Source organism: Thamnophis elegans, chromosome 4, assembly GCF_009769535.1.
Source record: "Thamnophis elegans isolate rThaEle1 chromosome 4, rThaEle1.pri, whole genome shotgun sequence".
Classification (NCBI taxonomy): domain Eukaryota; kingdom Metazoa; phylum Chordata; class Lepidosauria; order Squamata; family Colubridae; genus Thamnophis; species Thamnophis elegans.
This window is the reverse complement of record NC_045544.1, coordinates 65,154,447-65,178,193: the sequence shown is the minus strand read 5'-3', so window position 1 is coordinate 65,178,193 and position 23,747 is coordinate 65,154,447. Positions and strand designations below refer to the sequence as shown.

The 23,747-nt window shown below is 41.2% G+C and overlaps 1 protein-coding gene across 1 annotated transcript; it reads right to left on the bottom strand.

Moving 5' to 3' along the window:
* Positions 1–5,944: 5,944 nt before the first annotated feature.
* C4H1orf131 (chromosome 4 C1orf131 homolog) lies at positions 5,945–23,740 on the bottom strand. Its single transcript, XM_032215245.1, has 7 exons — positions 23,528–23,740; positions 21,342–21,682; positions 12,541–12,597; positions 8,081–8,176; positions 7,036–7,122; positions 6,765–6,817; positions 5,945–6,179 (listed from the first exon to the last, which is right to left on the bottom strand). Exons 1-7 carry the CDS (start codon positions 23,637–23,639, stop codon positions 6,053–6,055), a joined length of 873 nt encoding a protein of 290 aa, XP_032071136.1. The 5' UTR covers positions 23,640–23,740; the 3' UTR covers positions 5,945–6,052.
* Between the last annotated feature and the right edge of the window lie 7 nt (positions 23,741–23,747).

Genomic DNA, 23,747 nt, shown 5'->3' with positions numbered 1-23,747 from the left:
CAAATGACGTATATATTAATTGCATTCTTGCAATTCTGCACTTCTAGTTTTGCTCGTAATGTTCAAAGTGTGGAACGGAAATAAACAAAAATCCAATTTAGGATTTTTGTAGTTTGATTGTGAAGTTGATGATAGCTGATAGGAGAAAGTTTTGGTCCAGCTTGAAGAAGCTTTATTATGGCTTTCTCTTAACTTTCTAAAACTCTGAATAAAAAGTGGTGGTATTAATATATGAAAAAGAAACAAAGCATAGTATTAAAAGAACTTCATAATCTGTTTTTCCCATTTAAGAGAGTGGATCAATTTGAAAAAACAACAGAAAATGTGGCTCATTATTGGTGTTGTTTTAAGCAATTTCCTATTTTTATTGACAATATTGGAAATAAGAGAACAGTGAAGTGATGTAGAAATGTAGGGTGAAATAATCCTATCAGGGCTTCTTCAAAATTCTAGAGAACATTTTTATTCCAAAATTTGAATGAATGTAATTATGTGTTTCATTTATTAGTACTCTCTTGTTCCTCTTTTGACCACCCCAAGTGTTAAAATGTGCTATTCAAAATGCTTTGCTCACCATAGATATAACTGATTGCTGTTATATCCTTTTTTTAATAAAGAATTTTTTTTATTTTTGAATAAACACAAATAGACAAAACACAACCCCCCCCACACACACAACCATCTTACATTACAAATTGTCGAAAGTGTGTCGATTGGTTACAAAAACATCCGTGCATCCCTTCCACAGTCATCACTGACAATTCATATCAAATCATATATTTTAAATCAAATATATTTCTATATATTACTATCATCATACCTCAACCTTCATTTGACTATAATTGTTTTTACATCCTTTTATATAAAATATTCCAGATTTAAAGCAAAACCACATAATGGCATTCAATTAGTTCTTCCCAATATCATCCAGTAACATTACATCTTTATAATATGTTCTACATAAAATTGGTTATATTTAATAACAGAGTTTCTAAACCTCCTTTCGTAGTCACCATTTGCAATTTATATCAAATTTCCTCTTATCAAACCAATACATATATATGCATTATTATCATTATCAATCAATTATTTAACTGTATCCATTATCACTTCATTTATACATAATGCTCTAAATTTAACTAAATTTCACTTAATTTTTTATTATAAGCTTTCATTACATCAACCTGTGTCTTTCCAGTAATAGTGCAGTCTTATGTCTCTTGCCATTTGTGGCATTAGTATTCTGGTTATTTCCTTAGTAAGTTTTGTATGGACTTCTCTTTGCAACATATTGCTTATTGCATATCTTGTATAAGCTCGAAACCCTCCATCTGCTTCTTCAATCAGCTTATCTTTGGTTATCACTAGTGCTTCTGACAAAATTTCTTTCCTTAGTTCCATCAATTCTTCTCTCTTTTCTTCTTCTATACTTTGAAATCTGGGGTAGAGCTCCAGTCCATCTATCTCCCCTTTCCATATTCCACTCTTTCCATTTCCAACCACACTCAATTCACTGTCACTATTGCTGTGATATCTTTCTTGTGATTGCAGCATACATAAATTTGCAGAGGTCAACCATCAGTTGATAAGCCTAATCATAAAGTTTTTGTGAAAAAAGTGCAAGAGCTGGAATAAGCAGATGGAATCAATTCCCTCCCCCCACAAAATTCATTGATGGGCAAAAATGGTTTCAGTGGGTAAAGGAGGAATCATGCTTGCAACCAGGATTTAATTACAGTGGACTGTATGAACTCTCCACATTTACATTACAAAACATTTTTTTAAACTCTCATATAGATATAGGTTCTCATGTACTCATGATCAGCATCATGTAATAAGAGAGGGCCAATCAAGTACACATAAGTCAGTCATGATCAGCCAATGTAGCACTAGAATAAGAGTGGTGCTAGGATCAAATACTGGTATCATTGTCTAAAAACAGTTCAATTGGCAAAATCTGATTTAGAGAAAAGTATCTCTTAAAATGCTCTGATTTCAGGATTTATCATCCATTTCTTTTCACTCAGGAAGGAAGTCAATCCCTGATTGGGTTTCCACGTTCCATTAAGTCAAACCATAGCTTGTTTAGTTTTGACTCAATGTGTTGCATGGACCCAGCCAATTATGTTTCATTGAGCTGACCCCCACTGTTTTGAAAAGTTCATCCATGGGATGCCAAGCATTTGTTCCTGATCTGTCAAACTCTTGCTTGGATGACTGCACTCACCTAATCTGTCTCAGGGAAGTACAATGGGAAGTGACCAGGTGGGAAGATTCCACCTTACAGAATTATTCATTCTCTCCCCCCCCCCCCATACACCAGAGATTCACTGGTTTGATAGAAAGAACTACTTAGAAAGTAGCATCAATAGCTGGTTTTCAAGGGTAACCGGGGTTTTGATCGTAAATGGCAGAAAGCCATAGAGTGGGCTTTGTTCTTATAAATGGTTTTGTTGGAAGATGGTCAATCTAAAGGATGTCCTTTTATTTTCAATATTAAAAATGCAGGATTCCTCTTGGAGTTTCACAAGTGTTCCTAACCCTGTGTTACATAAATACAGTCAATAAAAATATAATGTTGTAAAAAAATAGTGAACGGAAGCACAGCCCAGAGACATGGTATGATGACAATGTTCTAGAATTAATGCATGAGGTAGAAATGCTGTTTTTTCTCAAGTTATAAAAGCATGGAAGATGTTAACTTAAATGTTGGCAAAAAAAAAAAAAAAGAAAAGAAAGTCACGTTATGTTAAAGTCTGGTTAAGTAAGCAAAACATTGTTTGCACTAGTTGTCACCCCTAATCACAACATGTTTTGTTTATATCCTTCGATTTGGTGGAATGTACATCTTCTATGACACCAGATCAAGAAAGGAGTTTAGAAACAAAAATAATAATTTTTTTCTAATTTTTTACCTGTAGCAAAGTTTGTATTTTTTGAATTGGAAGCAAAACGTTTTTGTCTTATTGTCTCAAATGTTTATGTACTACCTTTTTGAAAACATGGAAGTATAAGTTTATGCTGTTTTACAGATTTAAAATAAATTCTTACTACACTGCCAACAAATCCAAAGACATTGTCTCCCTTATTTTCTTTTGCTTAAATAGAATTGCAATTGTGTACTCTTCCCTAAACATCTGGATCAGTATTTCTCACTTTTGGCAATTTTAAGGTGCATGGGCCTCACATCCTAGAATTCCCCTGCCAGCAGGAAGGAAGCAGAAGCAATTAGATCATATATTTCTCTATTAAGCGGATTATTTACTTGACCAGCAATGGCTCCACCCAGGGTCCTTTTCCATGGAGGGATAAAGAATAAAACATGGGATCATTCCCATTTAAAGCACATGCTGTACTACTGAGACATGTCCCATATAATTTTACACTGTGAGCAGATTTCATGTCCTAGAACCATGATGGAGAACCTATGGCATGCCTACCACAAGTGACATGCAGAGGCCTCTCTGCAGACACACAAGCCGTCGCCCCAGCTCAGCTCCACTGCGCATGCGTGTGCCCACCTCCCACCAGCCAGCTGATTTTCGGGTCTCGGTCACACATGCAGGAGACACGTGCAAATGTATGGGGAAAGTCGTGTCCCCCCGGCCCATTTTTGGTCCCAGGAGGCTTCAGGGAGGCCTGTTAAGCCCAAAGCAAGGTGCAGGGGGGGGGGGGTTTCATGCACGAATTCATGGGGGCATAAGGAGGTTTGCACACACATGCGCAAGGGACGGGGCGCACGGAAAGGTGTTGTGCACACATTGCATTATGGGTGTGGGCACACATGCATCTGCTATCACGTGTGCACACATACACTTTTGGCACACAAAGACAAAAGGGTTAGCCATTACTGCCGTAGAACAAACACTCCAGAGAGAATAAGTCAACTGAGAGTGGACAGGTCTCCTAAGAAGCTTCAAAGAGCAATACAAGCGCACTTCCTATGAAATCTTGAAAACCACTAAGTTGGATTTTTGTTTCATTCCACTTTTTAGTCACAAGAGAATGCCAGAAAGGAGGGAGGGATGAACATATCTGTGAAGGCTACTAAATTTGAGCTGTGACAAACAACCACTAGATGGCCACAAAGAGATACAAAAAGTTCAAATTTCTTAGCAGCCATCTAGTAGTCTTGTTCTTGCAGCCCAAACCAATTACCTGTAAAGCACCTGGTATGATTCCATAAAAAAGTATTTACACTCTGAAAAGCCAGCAGTGATCATAATTTTGATTTTGAGAAAAGGCAAAAAAATGGTCATTTCCTGCCCAAATTCCTGGAATCGGGATACAAAACCTATATATAATGTTATATTTAGAATAGAATAGAGCTGGAAGGGACCTTGGAGGTCTTCTAGTCCAGTCCCTTGCTCAAGCAGGACACCCTATACCTGTGATGGTGAACCTTTTTCTTATAGCGTGCTATTGCGCATGGCCACATGCCCACACCAATTCAATCCTCTCTGCCCACCTGTGCATGCACGCATGACACCTCCCACATCAGGCTCTCTGCCCACCTGTGCATGCACGCATGACACCTCCCACATCAGGCTCTCTGCCCACCTGTGCATGCACGCATGACACCCCCCACATCAGGCTCCGGAGGCTTTCCTGAAGCCCGGGGTGGGCGAGAACAGCTCTCCGGAAGCTGGAAACGATCTTTGGGGCTGTTTTTTGCCTTCCCCAGAATTCAGGAAAGCCTCCGGAGCTTGGGGAGGGTGAAAAACAAACCCAACGAGCAAACTGGAAGTTTGGGAATGAACGTGCCAGAAAACATGGCTCTGCATGCCACCTGCGACACACATGCCATAGATTCGCCATCATGACCCTATACTATTTCAGACAAGTGACTGTCCAGTCTCCTCTTAAAAACCTCCAGTGATGAAGCGCCCACAACTTTCAAAGGCAAGCTGTCCCACTGGTTAATTGTCCTCACTGTTAGGAAGTTTCTCCTTAATTCTAGGTTGCCTCTCTCTTGATTAGTTTCCAACCATTGTTTCTTGTCCTGCCCTCTGGTGCTTTGGAGAATAATTTGACCCCCTCTTCTTTGTGGCAGCCCTTGGAATACTGCTATCATGTCATTTAAAAAAAAACACTGAATAGTTTCCCAAATTACAAGTCTGAAATGATGAAATATTTCTGAGAGTTATACAAATCATGGAGAAGTTCTATACCTTCAGGTCAGTGGTGGGATTCAAAAAATTTTGGAACCTCTTCTGTATGTATGGCCTGCTTTCCGGGTCCACTGGTGGAACCTCTTCTAACCGGTTCGGTAGATTTGATGAACCGGTTCTACCGAATAGGTGCAAACTGGTAGGAACCCACCTCTGCTTCAGGTCCAGTGTGGAGCACAGATTACATTGAAGATTATGTACCTTTTCTACGGAAAACTAACATATTTTACTCTTTGGCAGATAAGTTAAGCAGGCTACTTTTAAACCCCAACTGCAGAAAAGTTTGGCATACAGAAATAGAAAACAATGTTTCTTAAAAACCTTATTCTCTAAAGGTAAAGGTTCCCCTTGCACATATGTGCTAGTCGTTCCTGACTCTAGGAGGTGGTGCTCATCTCCGTTTCAAAGCCAAAGAGCCAGCGCTGTCTGAAGATGACTCCATGGTTATGTGGCCAGCATGACTAAATGCCGAAGGCGCACGGAACGCTGTTAGCTTCCATCAAAGGTGGTTCCTATTTTTTCTACTTGCATTTTTACATGCTTTCAAACTGCTAGGTTGGCAGAAGCTGGGACAAGTAACGGGAGCTCATATTCAATTCAGTATAAAACTTTCTGACGAATTCTTATAAATTCATATATGTTGGTAACCAGTTCAATCAATTCAGCGGTAAATAATTATGCAATTCAGTTGACATTTGCAAAATTTAGCTTTCAGATGTATTTCTTCTTATTGCACACTAATCAATAATACACTATCAAATTCCGATTACAAATGGAATCTTTAAATGAGTTTTTATTTTTTTTTAAAGGAACAATTAGATTTTTTTAAAAAGTAATTTTTTTACCCAGTTTCTTCATCCTATTCTGTTTTCAATATAAGTTCATTTATTCAACTTAGAAGATTTGATCCTCCTTATGTCACAACGTTGAAGAATCAATGTTCCGTTTTTAAATTTTCCCAACCGTCCTGTTGGCAAGGTGTTCTGTTTCGTTGTCTTCTTGGATTTTCTGATTTTAAAAAGAAAACATATTTGGGTATAAATGCATGTTAATATACTGACTGGTTTTTATTACAGTGCCGATCTTTGTGACCACATGGATTGATTCTCGTGATGTTTTTATATATACATACAAATCTATACCTGCTTCTACAGTTTGGCAAATATATATGTATGTATGTATGTATGTATGTATGTACGTACGTACGTACGTACGTACGTACGTACTCTCTATCTATCTATCTATCTATCTATCTATCTATCTATCTATCTATCTATCTATCTATCTCATAACAATTGTTTCAACATTTTATCCTGAAAGTTTCAAACTATCAAGAGATTCCTATTGCTTCTGAAACTGAACCACTGTTTTATATTTGCCCAGTCCCATTCAATAACAAACACTAATTATTTCTCTGTACACTTCATAAAGAAGAAATAAAACAGAGGCTAAAGGCTCAGTCATTTAATGCCAAAACTACATTATTGTTTACCACTAGCTGTGAAAAAAACTTAATTAGTACAACCAAAACAAATACAAAAATAAATCTAATTTATTACACCTTGTTTATATAAGATTGTAATCTTGGCTCACCTTTCTTCATGCCCTCTCTTTTTTCTCCTCTTCAGAGAATCAGATTTATTTTCCTGTTAATCAAAATAGGAATAGGAGCATGAATATTCTAAATGGTCATTTACCACATTTCCATAAATCAGATATGGTTCCCAAATGCAATGGGAACTGACTTCAATTTGTTGTTAGAATTATGCTAAATGCATAGCCCAGGTCTTATTGGAAACCATTATACTAGAGTTTTCTTACTTGATTTTACGTTTTGTTTTTATATAAAATATTTCACACAAACCATCATATTTTCTTTCTTCTTTGCTGCTTGTTTTTCTTTGATTTGCTCTTGAAGTATTTTGTAGTTTACATATTCCTTTTTTGGAGGCTGCAATAAGATTTTAATCACACTATTTCAGTATTTTGTAAAAAAAAATACACAAAAAAAGAGAGAGAAAAAAGTTCATAGTGATTATACAATAATGTATAATGATGGTTCTTTAAATGCTAACATGATTTAATTTGATGCTTTCAATAGATATGTGGCTATTTATGAAATGATTAGCGACTCATAATCACTGTTCTCATTTCTTTCAGAAGATGGGATGCTTTGAGACATTTATGTAGATAATGTTTGACAGAAATGCAAATACCACCTTCCCTATTTCTTAAGTCTTGATGTGAATGCATTGCTGGCAGTACAAATTCATGAGGCAAAAAGCTGAATTACAGTAAGATTTCTAAATATGTTCAATACTAAGGCAACATTTTAAAATAGTTATGCAACCACTCACATTTACGTATTAAGAACTCCCATATATATTAGTGAATAAGCCAAACATTTCAAGTGCAATATACCTCCAAACTTCAGGTTTGACATCTGTGGATGGGCTAATCCTTAAGTATATATGATAATACTTTTAAAAGTATTTTAATGTACCATATTTCTTATATATATTTGTGGATAAGTCCATCCACAGATAAGCTAATCTTTGGGTTTTTAAGTAAAATATCACAAAAATGTATGTTGGGTTTACCTATGGGTAGTACATTTTTCATACTTTGATTAAAAATTCAAGAGTTGGCTTATACCCAAGTATATTCGGTAGTACTAGTTTTAAATTTTTAAAAGGAATTTAATGCAGAAACTCTGTCTGAAGAGTGCTACATTGCTCATCCGCAATTTATTTTTGAAATCTCAAACCTCTACCATACTTTGACCCTGCCATTTCACCTCCAGTTGGGAAAAAAAACAAACCACCCAAAGGCTTTTGCAATGGGAAAGCTTTAAGGATAAAATCTCCTCTTCTGTAAATCATCTCTCGACTCACAAGGAAGTGTCATACCTTTGCTCCCAACATGACAGCACGTTCTTGCTCCAATTCCCTCTGTTCTTTCTTTGTAAATCCTGTAATTCCAAGGCGGTGTACTTCCAAGCGGGCCTAAAGCATTGCAAACACAACTGATTTTTTTTTTCCTTTGGTCTTTTGCAATTCTGCTTTCCATGAAGCATAAGCATACAAGCTGAAGTTTCATAAGAAACGCATTTGAAGAATTGCGTAACACATCATGCCACCATGTGGCATAAGCAGAAGAAATGTTCTGTAGCTGTTTTCACAGAATATAAAAACTTGAGGATTTTTTTTTTGAGTCAACAATCGTCAGATTCATATGTTAACTGCAAAATGTTATTTCAGATTGCGGTCCTGGACAATTGATAAATTGATACAATATGGAATAGAGTGTAATCTGCAGCATAGTAGATCTTTTTACATTCTTTAAGTCATTTAGATCACTATCTAAAAAAGGTAACACTCTGTAATGGTTTGTGAGAATGTCCTTGAGAGATAGGAAGTGGAACCAGAGACTAGGCAGATAAGCAGTATCTTAGGGGGATGTGTGTGAAATAGAATAGAATAGAACAGAAGAGAATTCTTTATTGGTCAAGTGTGATTGGATACATAACGAATTTGTCTTTGGTGCACATACTCTCAGTGTACATAAAAGAAAAGATACATTCATCACGAATCATAATCATAATAAATCCAAATTCCAGCAGTTGAATATAACTTAGATAATTTGTGTTATTGTCTTATTATAATAGTCTGTGAGAATGTCCTTCAGAGAAACTGGAGGAGAAAGAATAGCAGGCTAGGTCAAGTAAGGGGCAGTTTAGTCTCATAAACCAGACTTTCCACAACTATTTAGACAGGTCTGCAATATTTGAGGCCTGAAAATAGAGCCATATGCTCAGAGATTCTTTGTTAAATGCTTGACATTAGAGAGTTTCCCAGTGGTAAATCTATCACATCCTTTTAGTTTCTTAACATGGCCAAAATGAACAGAGATAGAGATAGCAATCTGTATCTGAAATGAATGAACTGTCATATAAAAAAATCTGGATGAAAACCTGAAATCTAGCATAGAATACGCCAGAAAAAGGAATTCCGATCCCTGCTGGACTTCCAAATGGCCTATCCTCACATCCAATATCTACACAAGCACACAGAAAGTTCCTGAGCTTCAACTATTAGGATGTCCAGTAGTACAATGACCTTCCATTCACCCTGTCTTCCCCTCTCAGAATGCTCAGGTGATGATTGCCATGATTTTATAAATAATGAAAGCTCAATTTGGATTTCGGTGGGGGAGTGAGGTGGATGTGAATTACATCCAAATTCAAGCAGTTGATATAACTTACAGCATTTGTATCATTGTCTAATAGTAATAGTAATAATCTATGAGAATGTTCTTGAGAAAAGTGGGAGAAATAGCAGGCTAGGTCAAGTAAGAGGGAGCTTCGTCTGCAGAAGGAATTGGGGTGCAGCAACCCGCTCAGAAAGACCCTCCCTAGTTTCTTGGACTATAGGTGGAGGAAGAGATGTACTTTCAGACCTGCAAGACTGATGTCAGTCCTTTGAGGTAATCCAGACAAGAAGCACCAATCATGAGCAGGTATCCTTGAATTACAACAACAATTGGCAACAGGATCCCATCACTAAGTGATATAGTTGCAAAACAGAATGTCTTGTGAGTGCATCAGTTTTTAACGGCAATCCAAGAAGTCCTGCTTGCTGTTGTAACCCTGAGATGCACAGGTTGGTGAGCAGTTAAGGTGTTGCAGGAGTGCTGTAGAGAGATTGGGGGGGGAGGCCTGAGGGAGGCTTGGGAAGGAGTTCATGGAGTGCATGTGAGTGCTGAGATATGTTAATGATGCATACAAAGGGGTGAAGGAGAACATAAAGCAAGGTTCACAGAGGGAAGAAACAAAGAGGATATAGGATATATGTGAGCAAAGGTAGGAATGAGGGTTCAATACGTGTGAATGAGGCAAGCAAAGTGAGCTAGAAGAGCACAGTGTATGGAAACAAAGAAAGGCCAGAGTAGGTGGGGAAGACTTACCCAAGTAACTTGCAACCTTCCATGCTGGCTTCCCCATTGATTTTCCTTGTGAGAAGCCAGTAGGGAAGGTCACACATGGTGATCATGTGAACATGGAATGCTGTAAATGTGGTTGGTTGCCAGACGCCCAAATTTTGTTCACACAACCGCGGAAGTCTTGCGACAGCTGGAGCTTCGAGGATCAGTCCTAACTCCCTTTGTTCGGCACCATTCCCACTGAACAAATGGTTGATGCTTGGAACTGTATCTTTATTGTAAGCTTACAGTAACAGAATCTTGCAAGTCTGAAAATGCATCCTCTCCTCTCCCCACCTTTACAGTTAAAGAAAATAGAGGGTCTCTTCTGAGACATTTACCACACCTCCATTTCCTCTACAGACTAAGCTCCCTCTTATTGGCCTAGCCTGCTATTCTTTTTCCTCTTGCTTCACACAAGGACATTCCCACAGACAATTGCAATTAGACAATGACACAAACAATGCAAGTTATATCAACTGCTTGACTTTGGATTTCATACACATTCACCTCGCCCCCACTTCCTAAACCCCACAAATTGAGCTTTCATTATTTATAAAACTATGGCAATCATCACCTGAACACTCTGGGAGGGAATGACAGGCTGAATCAAAGGTCCTTCTACTAGAGCAGTGTTTTTCAACCACTGTGCCGCGGCACACTAGTGTGCCGTGACATAGTGTAAAGTGTGCCGTGGGAAAAACACTTTATATATAGTCAATATAGGCACAGAGTTAAATTTTTTTAACATTTTCTAATGGTGGTGTGCCTTGTGATTTTTTCATGAAAAAAGTGTGCCTTTGCACAAAAAAGGTTGAAAAACACTGTACTAGAGGGCATTCTGACAGTTGAAGCTCAGGAACTATAACTGGATAGATGTTGGATGTGAGGATAGCAGTGGTGGGTTCCTAACCGGTTTACTACCAGTTCGCTGAGCACATGCTCAGAACTGGTTCTCTCCCTGTTGGAAGGCAGCACTACCTGTTCAGGAGAACTGGACCGAACGAGTAGGAACCCACCTCTGGAGGACAGGCCACCTGGAGATCCAGCAGGGCTTGGAATTCCTTTTTCTTGAGTATTCTCTGCAGGATTCCAGATTTCCATCCAGATTTTTTGGTATGACAGTTCATCCATTTCAGATACAGATACGCCCTCTGGAGTGGCCCAGTCAGAGTCCTGACCTCAACCCGATTGAAATGCTGTGGCATGACCTTAAGAGAGCGATTCACACCAGACATCCCAAGAATATTGCTACACTGAAACATTTTTGTGAAGAGGAGTGGTCCAAAATTACTCCAGATCGTTGAGCAGGTCTGATCTGCAACTACAAGAAACGTTTGGTTGAGGTTATTGCTGCCAAAGGAGGGTCAACCAGTTATTAAGTCCAAGGATTCACATACTTTTTCCTCCCTGCACTGTGAATGTTTACATGTTATGTGCAATTAAACCATGTCAACATCTAATGTTTGTATAGTATTATTTTCAGCAGACTGTGTTTTTCTATTGTTGTGACTTAGATGAAGTTCAGAGCACATTTTATGACCAATTCATGCAAAACTCCACGTAATCCCAAGGGGTTCACATACTTTTTCTTGCAACTGTAATTCTGATTTCAGGCCTAAAATATTGCGGACCTTCCTAAATAGTTGTAGAAAGTCTGGTTTATGGGGGAAAAAACTGGTAGGTTTGGGGCCTGGTTAATGATCTATGGACAATTCTATCTTTTCTCCATCAGACTCCATGCTGTGTGTTTACCTTTAAACAGGGTAGATAATAATCGATGGTTTTTTAAAAAAACAATAGATTTTTTTAAAAAATTATCTAATTTATTTTAACAAAATGCTTTTGGAGTAAAAATCTATCTAAAGATAGTTTTCTAGTTAAGATAATAATTTAGTTTATTGAGAATGAAATGCAGTTTGTTATGTAGCATAAGGCTGAATATTCTGCAATATTTACATTTTGGTAAACACATTCAATGACTCCAAACTCTACAAGCTAAATAGGAAACCTTCACTTTATTTGCAAATAATAATATTAAAGATTCTAACTATCAGCAAGAACGAGTCCTTACATTTAAAGAGCACCTGTCATTTCAGATCCGTCATGGCAGTGCCTGTTAGTGGGCATCCACCCACCTGTTGCCTATCACATCCCTCACTTTGTTGTGTCACTGCCACATCACCAGCCATCCCATTAAAGTGAATGGGACTGTCGGTGAGTCAACAGCAGGTCAGAGGAGCCGCTGCAGGACATAAATGACAGTTGCTCTTTAAAAATTATGATTTAAATCAAGTTGATTTAAATCAAGCCTTTTTACTAGTGATTCAAATTGACTTGATTTAAATCAAACCCACCCTGCCTTTAAACATACATCAAATTAACTTACTTTTTCCAAGTGAAATTCTTGGTTGTCCATACATGGTTGTTCAGCAGCCATTTTTGCCTAGATACAATTTAAAACATAAAATAGTATGTTTTGCTATTAAATAAGATTTTTGAAATCCATTAACAGAGCATCAATCTAAAGGAAATCTCAAGTATACAAATAGCTGGTACAAAGCCTGTACCAAATCTGATCAGAAAGTGGCAAGTTGTTTAATAATTATGATGTAACACCAAACAGGATGAGAACACAGATGCTGGCCCTAAGTACATCCAGCAATCCGGTATTAGCATTTAAAGTATTAGTATTTCACCACTTTAATAGCATTAACAATGAAATATTTATTAGCACATTGTCAGGGTTCCAAGTAATGTCCCCAATGAAAGAAGACTCCGAGGCTTGAAGTTCCTGAAAGTTCCATTTTATTAGAGATGTCAAATTGGCACATCTTGGAAAACCTAAATCTGAAAGCTTCCTTTTTCCCACCCAAATGAAAGTCCAAGTCCCTGCCCAGCAACCACATGTCCATCACATGGTCCAATCAAACCACTGTCCCAACTCGAGATGCCTTCTAGTCACACCCTTCCAGGTGCAGGGCAAGACGTCCTTGACTCTCTGAGAAAGGAATGTTATTTTGACTACTGTATATATCTCACATACTCCATATAATTCCCCCCTCCCATTTTCCCACAGCAGTAAATGTGGCAGGCCGGAAGACCCAATGCAAAAGATGGCTTCCAAGCCTAACACACATGCTCATTTCCCTTCCTCAGGGACACTGTGAGGAAACATACCTTTTTGTTTCCAATTTCTTTTAGACACAAGTTATTATGCAATCCAATTCCTTGACCATAACTAATCTTGTGGGATCCAATCTGGATCGGACATTGGAACCAGAGGTTTACTCTTCCGAGTAAATAACTAATCTTGACTTTGTCAGTATTATGCTATAATACAAGCTGGTTCTAGAATAAACCTTCTTAGAGAAAACTGCAGGAAAACTTCCAATATAGTAGGCTGTTTCTGCTGGTAGAACAGAGAAAAAGAAAGAAAAAAATACCTCAGGATCAGTTCCCTCTCCAATACATGGGAGATATACAACTAAAAAGAAAAATCTGTGAAAAATGGCTTTTCCAGGATGGGAACATTTTGACTGAACTGAGCTCTTTTTGCAGGGTGAACTATTAGAACAACAAAAATTCAATCAACTGGGGTTTCTCCCCCAAACCAAGCCATTTTTTAAATATTTTTTTAAAAAAACCTGCAAGTAGTCCTCAAGTTAGGACCACAATTGAGACTAGAATTTTGATTGCTAAGCAAGAGTGGTTAAGTGAGTCACCCCCACCCCCACAGCTTTACAGTTGTAAAGAGAATTACTGCAGTTAAGTGAATCATGTAGGTTGTTAAGCGAGTCTGGCTTCACTCATGGATTTTGCTTGTCAGGATGGTGATCACATGACCCTGGGAGGCTGCAACCATCGTAAATACATGCTGGTTGTCACTACCCCAACTTTGATCACATGATCATGGGGATGCTCTGCCGATCGTAAGTGCAAGGAACAGTTGCAAGTCACTTTTTTGAGTGCCATTGTAACTTCAAATGGTCACTAAATGAACGGTGATAAGTTGAGAACTACCTGCAATTGCACTAATGACAAACTGTTGCTCTATATTTGGACATAACAAGGAAACAGAGTTAAACTAAAAAGGAAGACAAGCTTCTGAATCTCCTTCTTATGAACATACCTAAATATTAGAGGGGAAGGAGATGCCCATAGCTCAGAACACGGAGCTTAAATATCAGGTTGTTTCACATGATTGGAGTGGCTTATAGTGGTTTACTTGTTTTTAAGTTCTCTAAGCCACAAAGTGTTAAGCAATGAAACACGCAATAATTTCAATCTTTTTATTATTAACCAAATGGCACTCAAAACAAGAGAAAGCTGGGGAGTGTTAGAGCAAGTAAGAGCAAGTAAGTAAGGCTGATAATAATTTTGAATTGAAGAAGAAAACTATTTCTTTTCGGTTTAATAGATTGACATGTTGGTATATTTAAACTGTATTTCTTGGGTGCTACTGAAAAAACTGTAATCATGTTGCACTCCGTTACCAAAAAATTGCCAAATGCAAAAGTGTGCAGGAGGTTTGTTTGTTTTTGTTGCTGTTATTGTATTGTTGATGTGAACAATACAATAACAGCATTCAGGAAGTGAAATGTGTTGCTGTTTATGTAAGCTATGTATTTAAGTGTTCCTAATTGGCGTTTCTTGTTAGCCACAGAAGTGTATTTATTTCTAAACAACAGTAATTACCTTGATCACGTTTAAATCAGGATAGGTAGCAGATCATACTCATCATAAACACCTACTTACTGCTATGGTCTTAAGATAGGAAAAAATTTTTAATCTGTGTAATTCAATGTAAAATTCTTAATGAATCTAATTTTAAAAACTTGCCTGAACCTCAGAAGCTGATGATAAAACTCTAGTAATTAAAGTTATTTGACTCTTGCTTAATTCTTTTGAAATACTGGTATTTGGTAATAACAGCAACCATGGAATTCTACTGAACTACCTGTTTGTGAGTCAATCCTAAACCAGTTTTGTAACAAGTGGATCCTATCTGTTAGTTTTAGATTTAAAATAGATACTGGAAAGAATAGGCTAGAAACACTTTGAAATGAACCAGTACCACATTACCTTGACTCAATTACAATTCTCATTGTCTCAATAAGGTTTGCAAGATTGTTGAAAGAAAAAAAAATCCTGTCAATAGATTAGATTGGACATTGGACCAAAAAAGCCAGGACAGATATCATAAAATATATTTAAAAAAATATTACAGAATTCCATTTTATCTCTGTTTGCCATAACTGCTAATTTCCGTGGAAGTCCAGTAAGTGAGTGATCTGATTTGGTCTGGTTTCAACAAATTTTGCCTTGACTTAAGAAGCTGAAATTTAAGTATGGCTAAGTGGATGTCCACTTAAGCATCTTATTTGAAAGCACAAACTACTCAGTCTCCTATTTTGTTTAATACAGAAAATTATGACTAGTAGTTGAGCTTTTCTAAAGAAAATTATGTAGTTACCAGATCTAGGCTGAAAAAAGCCATTTAGTCAAGAGATGGTAGCAAAAAGATAAATATTTTAATTTTGTATGGGTGGTTATGTGAATTTCCACAGACCAGACTGGGTAGGTCAATTCAAAGTTGAATTAATATATGGACCTCTTTTGTACCTGGTATAACATCTTAAACTCAAAGAAAATGAGAAGCTATGAATCAATCAGAAGTATCCTGATAGCGGGACTGTGTGATGGCTCAGTGGTTAAAGATGCTGAACTGACAGCTCAGGTTTGAGACCCAAGTGCCACACAATGGTGTAAGCTCCCTTTACTTGCCCCAGCTCCTACCTATCTAGCAGTTCGAAAGCATGCAAACGTGAGTAGATAAATAGGTACCACTTCGATGGGAAGGTAACAATGTTCCAGATACCTCAGCAGACAGTCATGCTAGCCACATGACCACGTAAATGTCTTTGGACAACGCTGGCTCCTTCAGCTAAGAAACAGAGAATACCACCCCCTAGAGTCAGACACAGCTGGACAGGGGAAACCTTTACCTATTCTGATATCACTACTCATCTTGCAAAGAGAAGAGCAAAGAAGCTTTGTGTTGTGGCAAAATACTTATTCCCATCTCACCTTGCAATTAAACGTGGTATAGCTTTAATACTGAATGTATTTACGAACATTGTATTATGAAGAATTTGTATACAGTAAAAGAGGCTTGCAAATATTAATTTACTTAGCCAACTAAATTATTCCTAAATGACCAGAGTAAATTCATAAAATGAAAAGTCTTTTCTTTCTCTTTAGTCATATGGTGATAATATAGGTAGGCAGACCAATAATGTTTTCAAGGTGACTTGCAATTATTTTTGACAAGTCCCTTTTATAAACTGAATGTTCTGTTTCCAAACATGAGGGAATTAATGCGCATGTGCGGGTTTGGAATGGCGGCCGGGCTTTTTCGCTCTTTGTAATCTGGCGAAAAAGTACTGGGTAGCCTTCCAAACGAGCCGCAAAGTTTCCAGAAAGAGCCTGGGTGAGATTAAGATCTTCAGAATCTCCAAGACCGGACGAAATTTCAAAAAACATCGCTCCCGAAGGCTTATTTCAGCCTCTATCGCGCCTAACAGCTGAGCAGCCTAACAGCTGATCCATCGAGCAAGGGCGGCGGCGGCGGCGACACGCGGACGATCGGCGTCTTTTAACATCCTGGATACCTGGGTGCCTTAGATGCCCCTGGTGGTCGCCTGCCTGCCCGATCGGGTGAGCCCTGGTCTTGGAAGGTGCCCTAGAGCAGCGGAATGGTGGCAGCGGGAATTGGACGGAAAACGGCTGCCTGAGCTTTTCGCTCTCACGATTGGGTTCCCCCCCACTGTTCTTCCTAGATCTAAACAGCGTGGGGCTTGGAGAGGAACCCTGGTCTTTTCACCTACAGCCAGAAAAAAAAGGAACGGTGAGCTTGGGGGATTTGAAATTGGCTATTACCACCTTCATTATTACCACCACCATTGCGGTAAAGAGGAGGAAATTATCGTGGCTTGAGCGAGCGAATTAAGTGGCGATTTAGCCACTACCATCACAGCTCGCCTGAACGCCCGCCCCTCCCCTATCCTGTATTTTGGTGCCTACCTCTCTCATCGTTGGAGCCTCTCCTTTTACCCCTCTCGTGTCTTGGACAATCTCTTTCCCTGTCTGCCCCCTGCTGCTGCGGAGCCATGCTTGCCTGCCTATTTGTTCTTATCTAACACGAGCTTTACTGCCTGGCCTGCGACCATCGGCATTGGCCCGGAACAACTGCCCTTCTCCACCACTTGCTACCACTGCTACTTTGGAACACCTAATATGAACAACGACCATCTGTTTAATATTTGACATCTTGTGGTATATATACTTATGGTGCATTTGGTTTGGGGAAAGGAGCGATAGAGGATGGCAGCTTCAGGGACAGGAACTTGGCATTTTAAAAACTGGGCACTAAGCTGGCACCCCCCCCTTCCCCCTTCTAACTGGTTCCAGTCATCTGTAGACTTTGGACATTTAGACTCTGGCCGTTCCAGGACTTCAGGAGAGGGGGAGGATAAGATACCCCCCTGTATACTACCGTTTTATCTCCTATGGACCGGTATTGTTTATTATTCCACGCTTTATCTGGACTTGGAGGGTGTGAGATTGCAAAGCTGGAGCTGGCTGATACCTGGGGCCTGTGCTTTGCCCCCCCTCCATCTACAACTATTTTACAGAATACGGATCTTGGACTTTGGCCTCGGATTTCTCTGGAACTGGAGGAAGGGAGGCTGGCTCTTCTGGAACTTATAATTTTTAAATTCTGTGTTGCGCAATTTTAAGCGGGTATGTTGGGTGCGTGGGATTGAATGTGTTAGTATGAAAGACCCACTTTTAATATTATTATTGCTGTATTCTTTTCGTGTTTTAACTATATTGTGGGGACTGTTAGTGTGAGTGTTTGAGTATGTTTGATTCGGAGGACCTGGCGGGGCAAGCGGGGGCCATTGGGGTGGTTGGGGGAATTATGCCCACGGGAGAGAGTCGGAGCATTGCGGTCATAACAGGGAGAGGCAGATATGGCGGGGACTTTAGGGCTGGCCATTACCGGGGAAGGAGGGTTCGCTATATCGCAGAGATCCCTCCTTCCGGCCCTATGAGTCCCACTCCAAGGTCAGATGGCGTGAGCAATCAGGACCCTGGTCTCAGGCTGCTGTCGCTAAATGCCAGGTCTGTTATTCATAAGGCTCCCCTCGTCCGGGACTTGATTGTAGACGAGGGGGCAGACCTGGCATGTATTACTGAGACATGGCTGGGCACGGAGGGAGGAGTCCCCCTCGTAGAGCTGTGCCCAGACGGGTTTCAGGTGCTTCATCAGCCGAGAGCCCAGGGAAGGGGTGGCGGTGTGGCTATTGTAGTCCGGGAGTCTTTAGCTCCTCGTAGGATCCCTGCTCCGGAGCTTGCCGGGTGTGAGTCCCTACTAGTGAAGTTGGACCTCAAGGGTCAAGCGGGTTTGCTGCTAACGTACCTGCCTCCCAACTGCGTTGCAGCGGCCCTCCCTGCGCTCCTCGAGTCAGTAGCCGAGCTAGCAATTGAGTTCCCTAGACTAATGGTTCTGGGGGACTTCAATCTGCCTTCGCTCGGTGAACACTCTGACGGAGCGCAGGAGTTCATGGCTTCCATGACAGCCATGGGCCTGACCCAGGTAATTCGAGGCCCTACCCACTCAGCGGGGCACACACTCGACCTCGTATTCCTCTCAGAGCAGTGGAGTTATGATCTTGGTCTGAGGGGAAATGAGATCATTCCCCTGTCGTGGTCAGACCACTACCTACTGAGGCTAGACTTCCGGAGGCCAAACCCCCACCGTGGGGAGGAGGAACCGACCAGGTGGTTCCGCCCCAGGCGACTGATGGACCCTGTTAGGTTCCAGACGGAGCTTGGGGTCATTCCAGATGCTCTCGCCCACAGTTCGGCGGAGACTATTGCTGCGGCCTGGCACTCGGCGGCATCGGAGTCTCTGGACCGAATTGCGCCACTACGGCCCCTCCGGGTCAGCGGCTCGCGGAGGCCCCCTTGGTTCACCGAGGAGCTCCGCGAGATAAAGCGCCGGAGGAGACGCCTAGAGCACCTGTGGAGGTCCGACAGGTCCGTATCGAACCGGGCACTGTTGACAGCTTGCACCAAGGAGTATATTTGGGCATTGAGAACCGCCAAAAGATCACACATTGCCTCCTTGGTAGCGTCCGCCGAGTCTCGCCCGGCCGCCCTGTTCAGGATAACCCGCTCCCTCCTAAATAGGAGGGAGACGGGGAACCCCCTGCAGGGTAAGGCTGAGGAGTATAGTCAGTTCTTGGCGGACAAAGTTGCTCGGTTTCGATCGGAACTGGACTCCACCCCCGCAGATCCAGCCGAGACACAGGGGAATAACTTGGTAGACCATCTCTGGGTTGAGTTCCAGGATGTTGCCTCCGGGGATGTGGACAAGGCTATGCGAGCTGTGAGTTCCTCCACCTGCATACTGGACCCGTGTCCCTCTTGGCTGACTGCCAACAGCAGAGAGGTGACACGAGGCTGGATCCAGGCGGTTGTTACCGCCTCTCTTCGGGAGGGACACCTCCCCACCGCGCTTAAGGCGGCGGTGGTGAGGCCCCTCCTGAAGAAACCGTCTTTGGATCCAGCAGTTCTTAATAACTATCATCCAGTCTCCAACCTCCCCTTTGTGGGGAAGGTTGTTGAGAAGGTGGTGGCCTTACAGCTTCAGCGTACCTTGGAGGAAGCTAACTATCTTGACCCCTTCCAGTCTGGCTTCAGGCCCGGTTACAGCACTGAAACCGCTTTGGTCGCATTGACCGATGATCTCTGGAGAGCCAGAGATGGAGGCCACGCGTCCATCCTGGTTCTCCTTGACCTCTCAGCGGCTTTCGATACCATCGACCATGGTATCCTTCTGCGACGACTGCGGGAGGTGGGGGTGGGTGGCACTGTTTTACAGTGGTTCTCCTCCTACCTCTCGGACAGGTCGCAGTCGGTGTTGGTGGGGAGGGAGAGATCGTCCCCGAGGCCCCTAACCTATGGGGTGCCGCAGGGCTCGGTTCTGTCCCCCCTGCTATTTAACATATACATGAAACCGCTGGGCGAGATCATTCGGAGGCACGGGATTAAGTACCACCAATATGCGGACGATACGCAGTTGTATCTGTCCGCCCCGTGCCAACTCAATGAAGCGGTGGACGTGATGAACCGGGGCCTTGAGGCTGTTAAAGACTGGATGAGAGCTAACAAACTGGTGCTCAACCCGGAAAAGACCGAGTGGCTGTTGTGTTTTCCTCCCAAAAATTCGGCCAGCGTTCCATCAATCAGGCTGGGGGGACAAAATTTATACCCCTCAGACAGGGTCCGCAACTTGGGAGTCCTCCTGGATCCACAGCTGAGTTTTGACCACCATTTGTCGGCTGTGACCAGGGGGGCATTTGCCCAGGTTCGCCTGGTGCGCCAGTTGCGGCCCTACCTGAACCGGGAGGCTCTCACAACAGTCACTCGAGCCCTTGTGATCTCTAGGCTGGAATACTGCAATGTGCTCTACATGGGGCTGCCCTTGAAGAGCATCCGACGACTTCAGCTAGTTCAGAACGCGGCCGCGCGAGTGATCATGGGCGCACCACGGTTCGCCCATATAACACCGATCCTCCGTGAGCTGCGCTGGCTACCTGTCGATCGTCGGGTGCACTTCAAGGTTTTACTTACCACCTATAAAGCGCTCCATGGTAGTGGATCTGGCTATCTGAGAGACCACCTCCTGCCAATTACCTCCCTGCGTCCCATCAGATCGCACAGAGTAGGCCTCCTCCGAATTCCATCCGCCAGTCAGTGCCGACTGGCGACTACGCGGAGGAGAGCCTTCTCAGTTGCAGCTCCGACACTATGGAACAACCTCCCCGTGGAGATCCGTACCCTCACCACAGTCCAGGCCTTCTGCACAGCCCTCAAGATCTGGCTATCCCGTCAGGCCTGGGGATAGGATTACTCTCACCCCGCCCGAATGTTGAGTGAATGTTGTGTTTTTATGGTTAATTTCTTTTATTCACGTTTCTTTTTCTTTTTAAGTCTTGTCTTGCACTCCCTTCCCTCCATTGTTGTAAGCCGCCCTGAGTCCCCTCAGGGAAAAGGGCGGCATATAAATGTTTAATAAAATCCAAATCCAAATCCAATTAAATATGAATGCCTTACCTTTGAATCATTACTTCCAGGAATTTCTAGTTTAGCCTTCTTTTTGTGTCGACTCTGGAATGTCACAACTTCAACATGTGTTGCCTTTTCTTCTTGGGCACTTTTGAATGGGAGTGGATGAGGGGAACTCGAACCCAAGACACATTTTTTCTCATTAACACTTGCCAATTCATCTTTCAAATTGTCAAAGAAATTGGGCACACTTTTCCTCTTGTCTGAAGAAGATGTACCATGTTCAGGATTGACAAATGATGTAGTAGGGCTGGCCACTGTTGCTGTTATCTGTTGAGAGTGTCTTTTCTTATTCCTTTTCTTTTTGCATTTCCCTGGTGGTGATTCACCTATAGTTTAAAAGCAAACATGTCCATCCCCTTGTTCCATTCAACCCAGAAAAATCAAAATAGCCCTTTTTCTGCAAATTTAAATTATACTGATATTTTACTTTGAACAAATAAAAATCAAGCAAAACCACTTAAATGGGTAGCAATGTACACACTTTATCATGCTCAGAACTCAGAATTCACTGTTCATATTCACAAATTGCAGTATTAAGTGTTACCAGTATAGCCTCAAGTTTAGCAACCATATAGGTAATCTCCAGAATGATCTGTCCTCAATCAAGCCTGTTATATCTTTCAATGGTGCATTTTCTTTGCTGTTGTAATCAAATCCATTATCTTGTTGCTTGTCTGCCTCTTTTTTTTTCTTTCCATTTTTCCCAGCGTTATAGGCTTCTCAGGGGAACTGAGTCTTCACATAATGTGCCCAGAGAATTATAGTTCGAGCCTCAACATTTGTACATTAAATAAGAATTTGGGACTGATTTGTTCTATGACTTAATTGTTTATTTTCTTGACTATTTTTGGTGTTTTCCGAATAGAAGCATTTTTGTACACTTGCTAGGAACTGATATATTGGGAATCTGTATTTACATTAATTCTTGTAATTTTAATTGCTCTTTATATTTATGTTTTCAAATTTCTATTTTTATTACATTATAAGCCGCCGATAGGCATTTCAAATATTGAATTGGGAGGCATATAAACTAAATAAATAAAATAAAAATGAAGCTCAATGCGACCTTATTTATTTATTTATTTAATTTATTTATTTATACATACATACTTAGATAGATAGAAATTCATATTTCTGTTATTGTATTTAAATTTTAGCTAAATTTGGCCAAATTTAAATGCTAAAGTTAAACTGTAGAGTAAGTAAAAACTTATTCTACAGTTCAGCGTTTTCATTTGTGCTATCGTATTCAGAACCTAGATGTAATAGCAATATAGCAATAGCAGTAGACTTATATACCGCTTCATAGGCCTTTCAGGCCTCTCTAAGCGGTTTACAGAGAGTCAGCATATTGCCCCCAACAATCTGGGTCCTCATTTTACCCACCTCGGAAGGATGGAAGGCTGAGTCAACCCTGAGCCGGTGAGATTTGAACCGCTGACCTGCTGATCTAGCAGTAGCCTGCAGTGCTGCATTTAACCACTGCGCCACCTTGGCTCATGTAGACACTTGGAATAATAAAGAACACAAAACTTTCTGTAAGAACTTAAAGGGGATCTATACATAGTATATGCAGAATAATGTACCTATTGTATCTCCTTATTATCAACAGATCATTGAGCAAAACAATATACCAAATATGAAAACAGAAATGATATTCAGTAATTCAAAAATAATTTTTGCAGATGTGGAATTGGCAATAAACCGAAATTAGGACCTTGGGTAAGTATTCGAACAGGGTTTCTGGCCGGAATGAACAACAGATAGATCCCATCGAGTATCTGTTACCTTGTTGCTTGAAAGCCCTCTAGGATTAATGGGTCTAATCAAGACTGGTTGGTTTCAATGGCCGGAAAGTGGGGGTTTCGGATCATTTCGCCTTCACTTAAAGAAACAGTGAAACATCAATACAACTATATAACACGTGAAGGCTTCTCAGTTCTGCAAGATTTCACTTCCGCCAGCTCCTCTTGTTTCCAGCATCCGTTTCATTGCGCCAGCCCCTTGCCCGCAGAAATATTGTTAGTACACTATTGAGAGCAGGAGATGGCTAGGAATCCGGAAAGGGGAAGAAAAAAGGGGAGCAGGCAGGGGGTCCCATGATAAGAATAGGGGGAAGCAACAGCGAAACCCATAGTCGCTGGGAAAAATCGGATTCGAGATCAACCCACCGAAGTCATACAGGGAACCGAGAACGGTGTCCAGAAGCCCTTCTGCAAAAGCGAAGTCCTCCTTCTCGTCCTCTTTGGGCGACGGGCTCGAACCGCCCGCGATTCCCACCATGCCGCTTCTTTTCCCTGCCCTTCCCCCAAAGGCGATCACACGCCCCAGAGGAGGTTTGGCCCCGCGCGAATACCGTCGCGGACAAGATGGCGGCGCCCGTCGGCTACT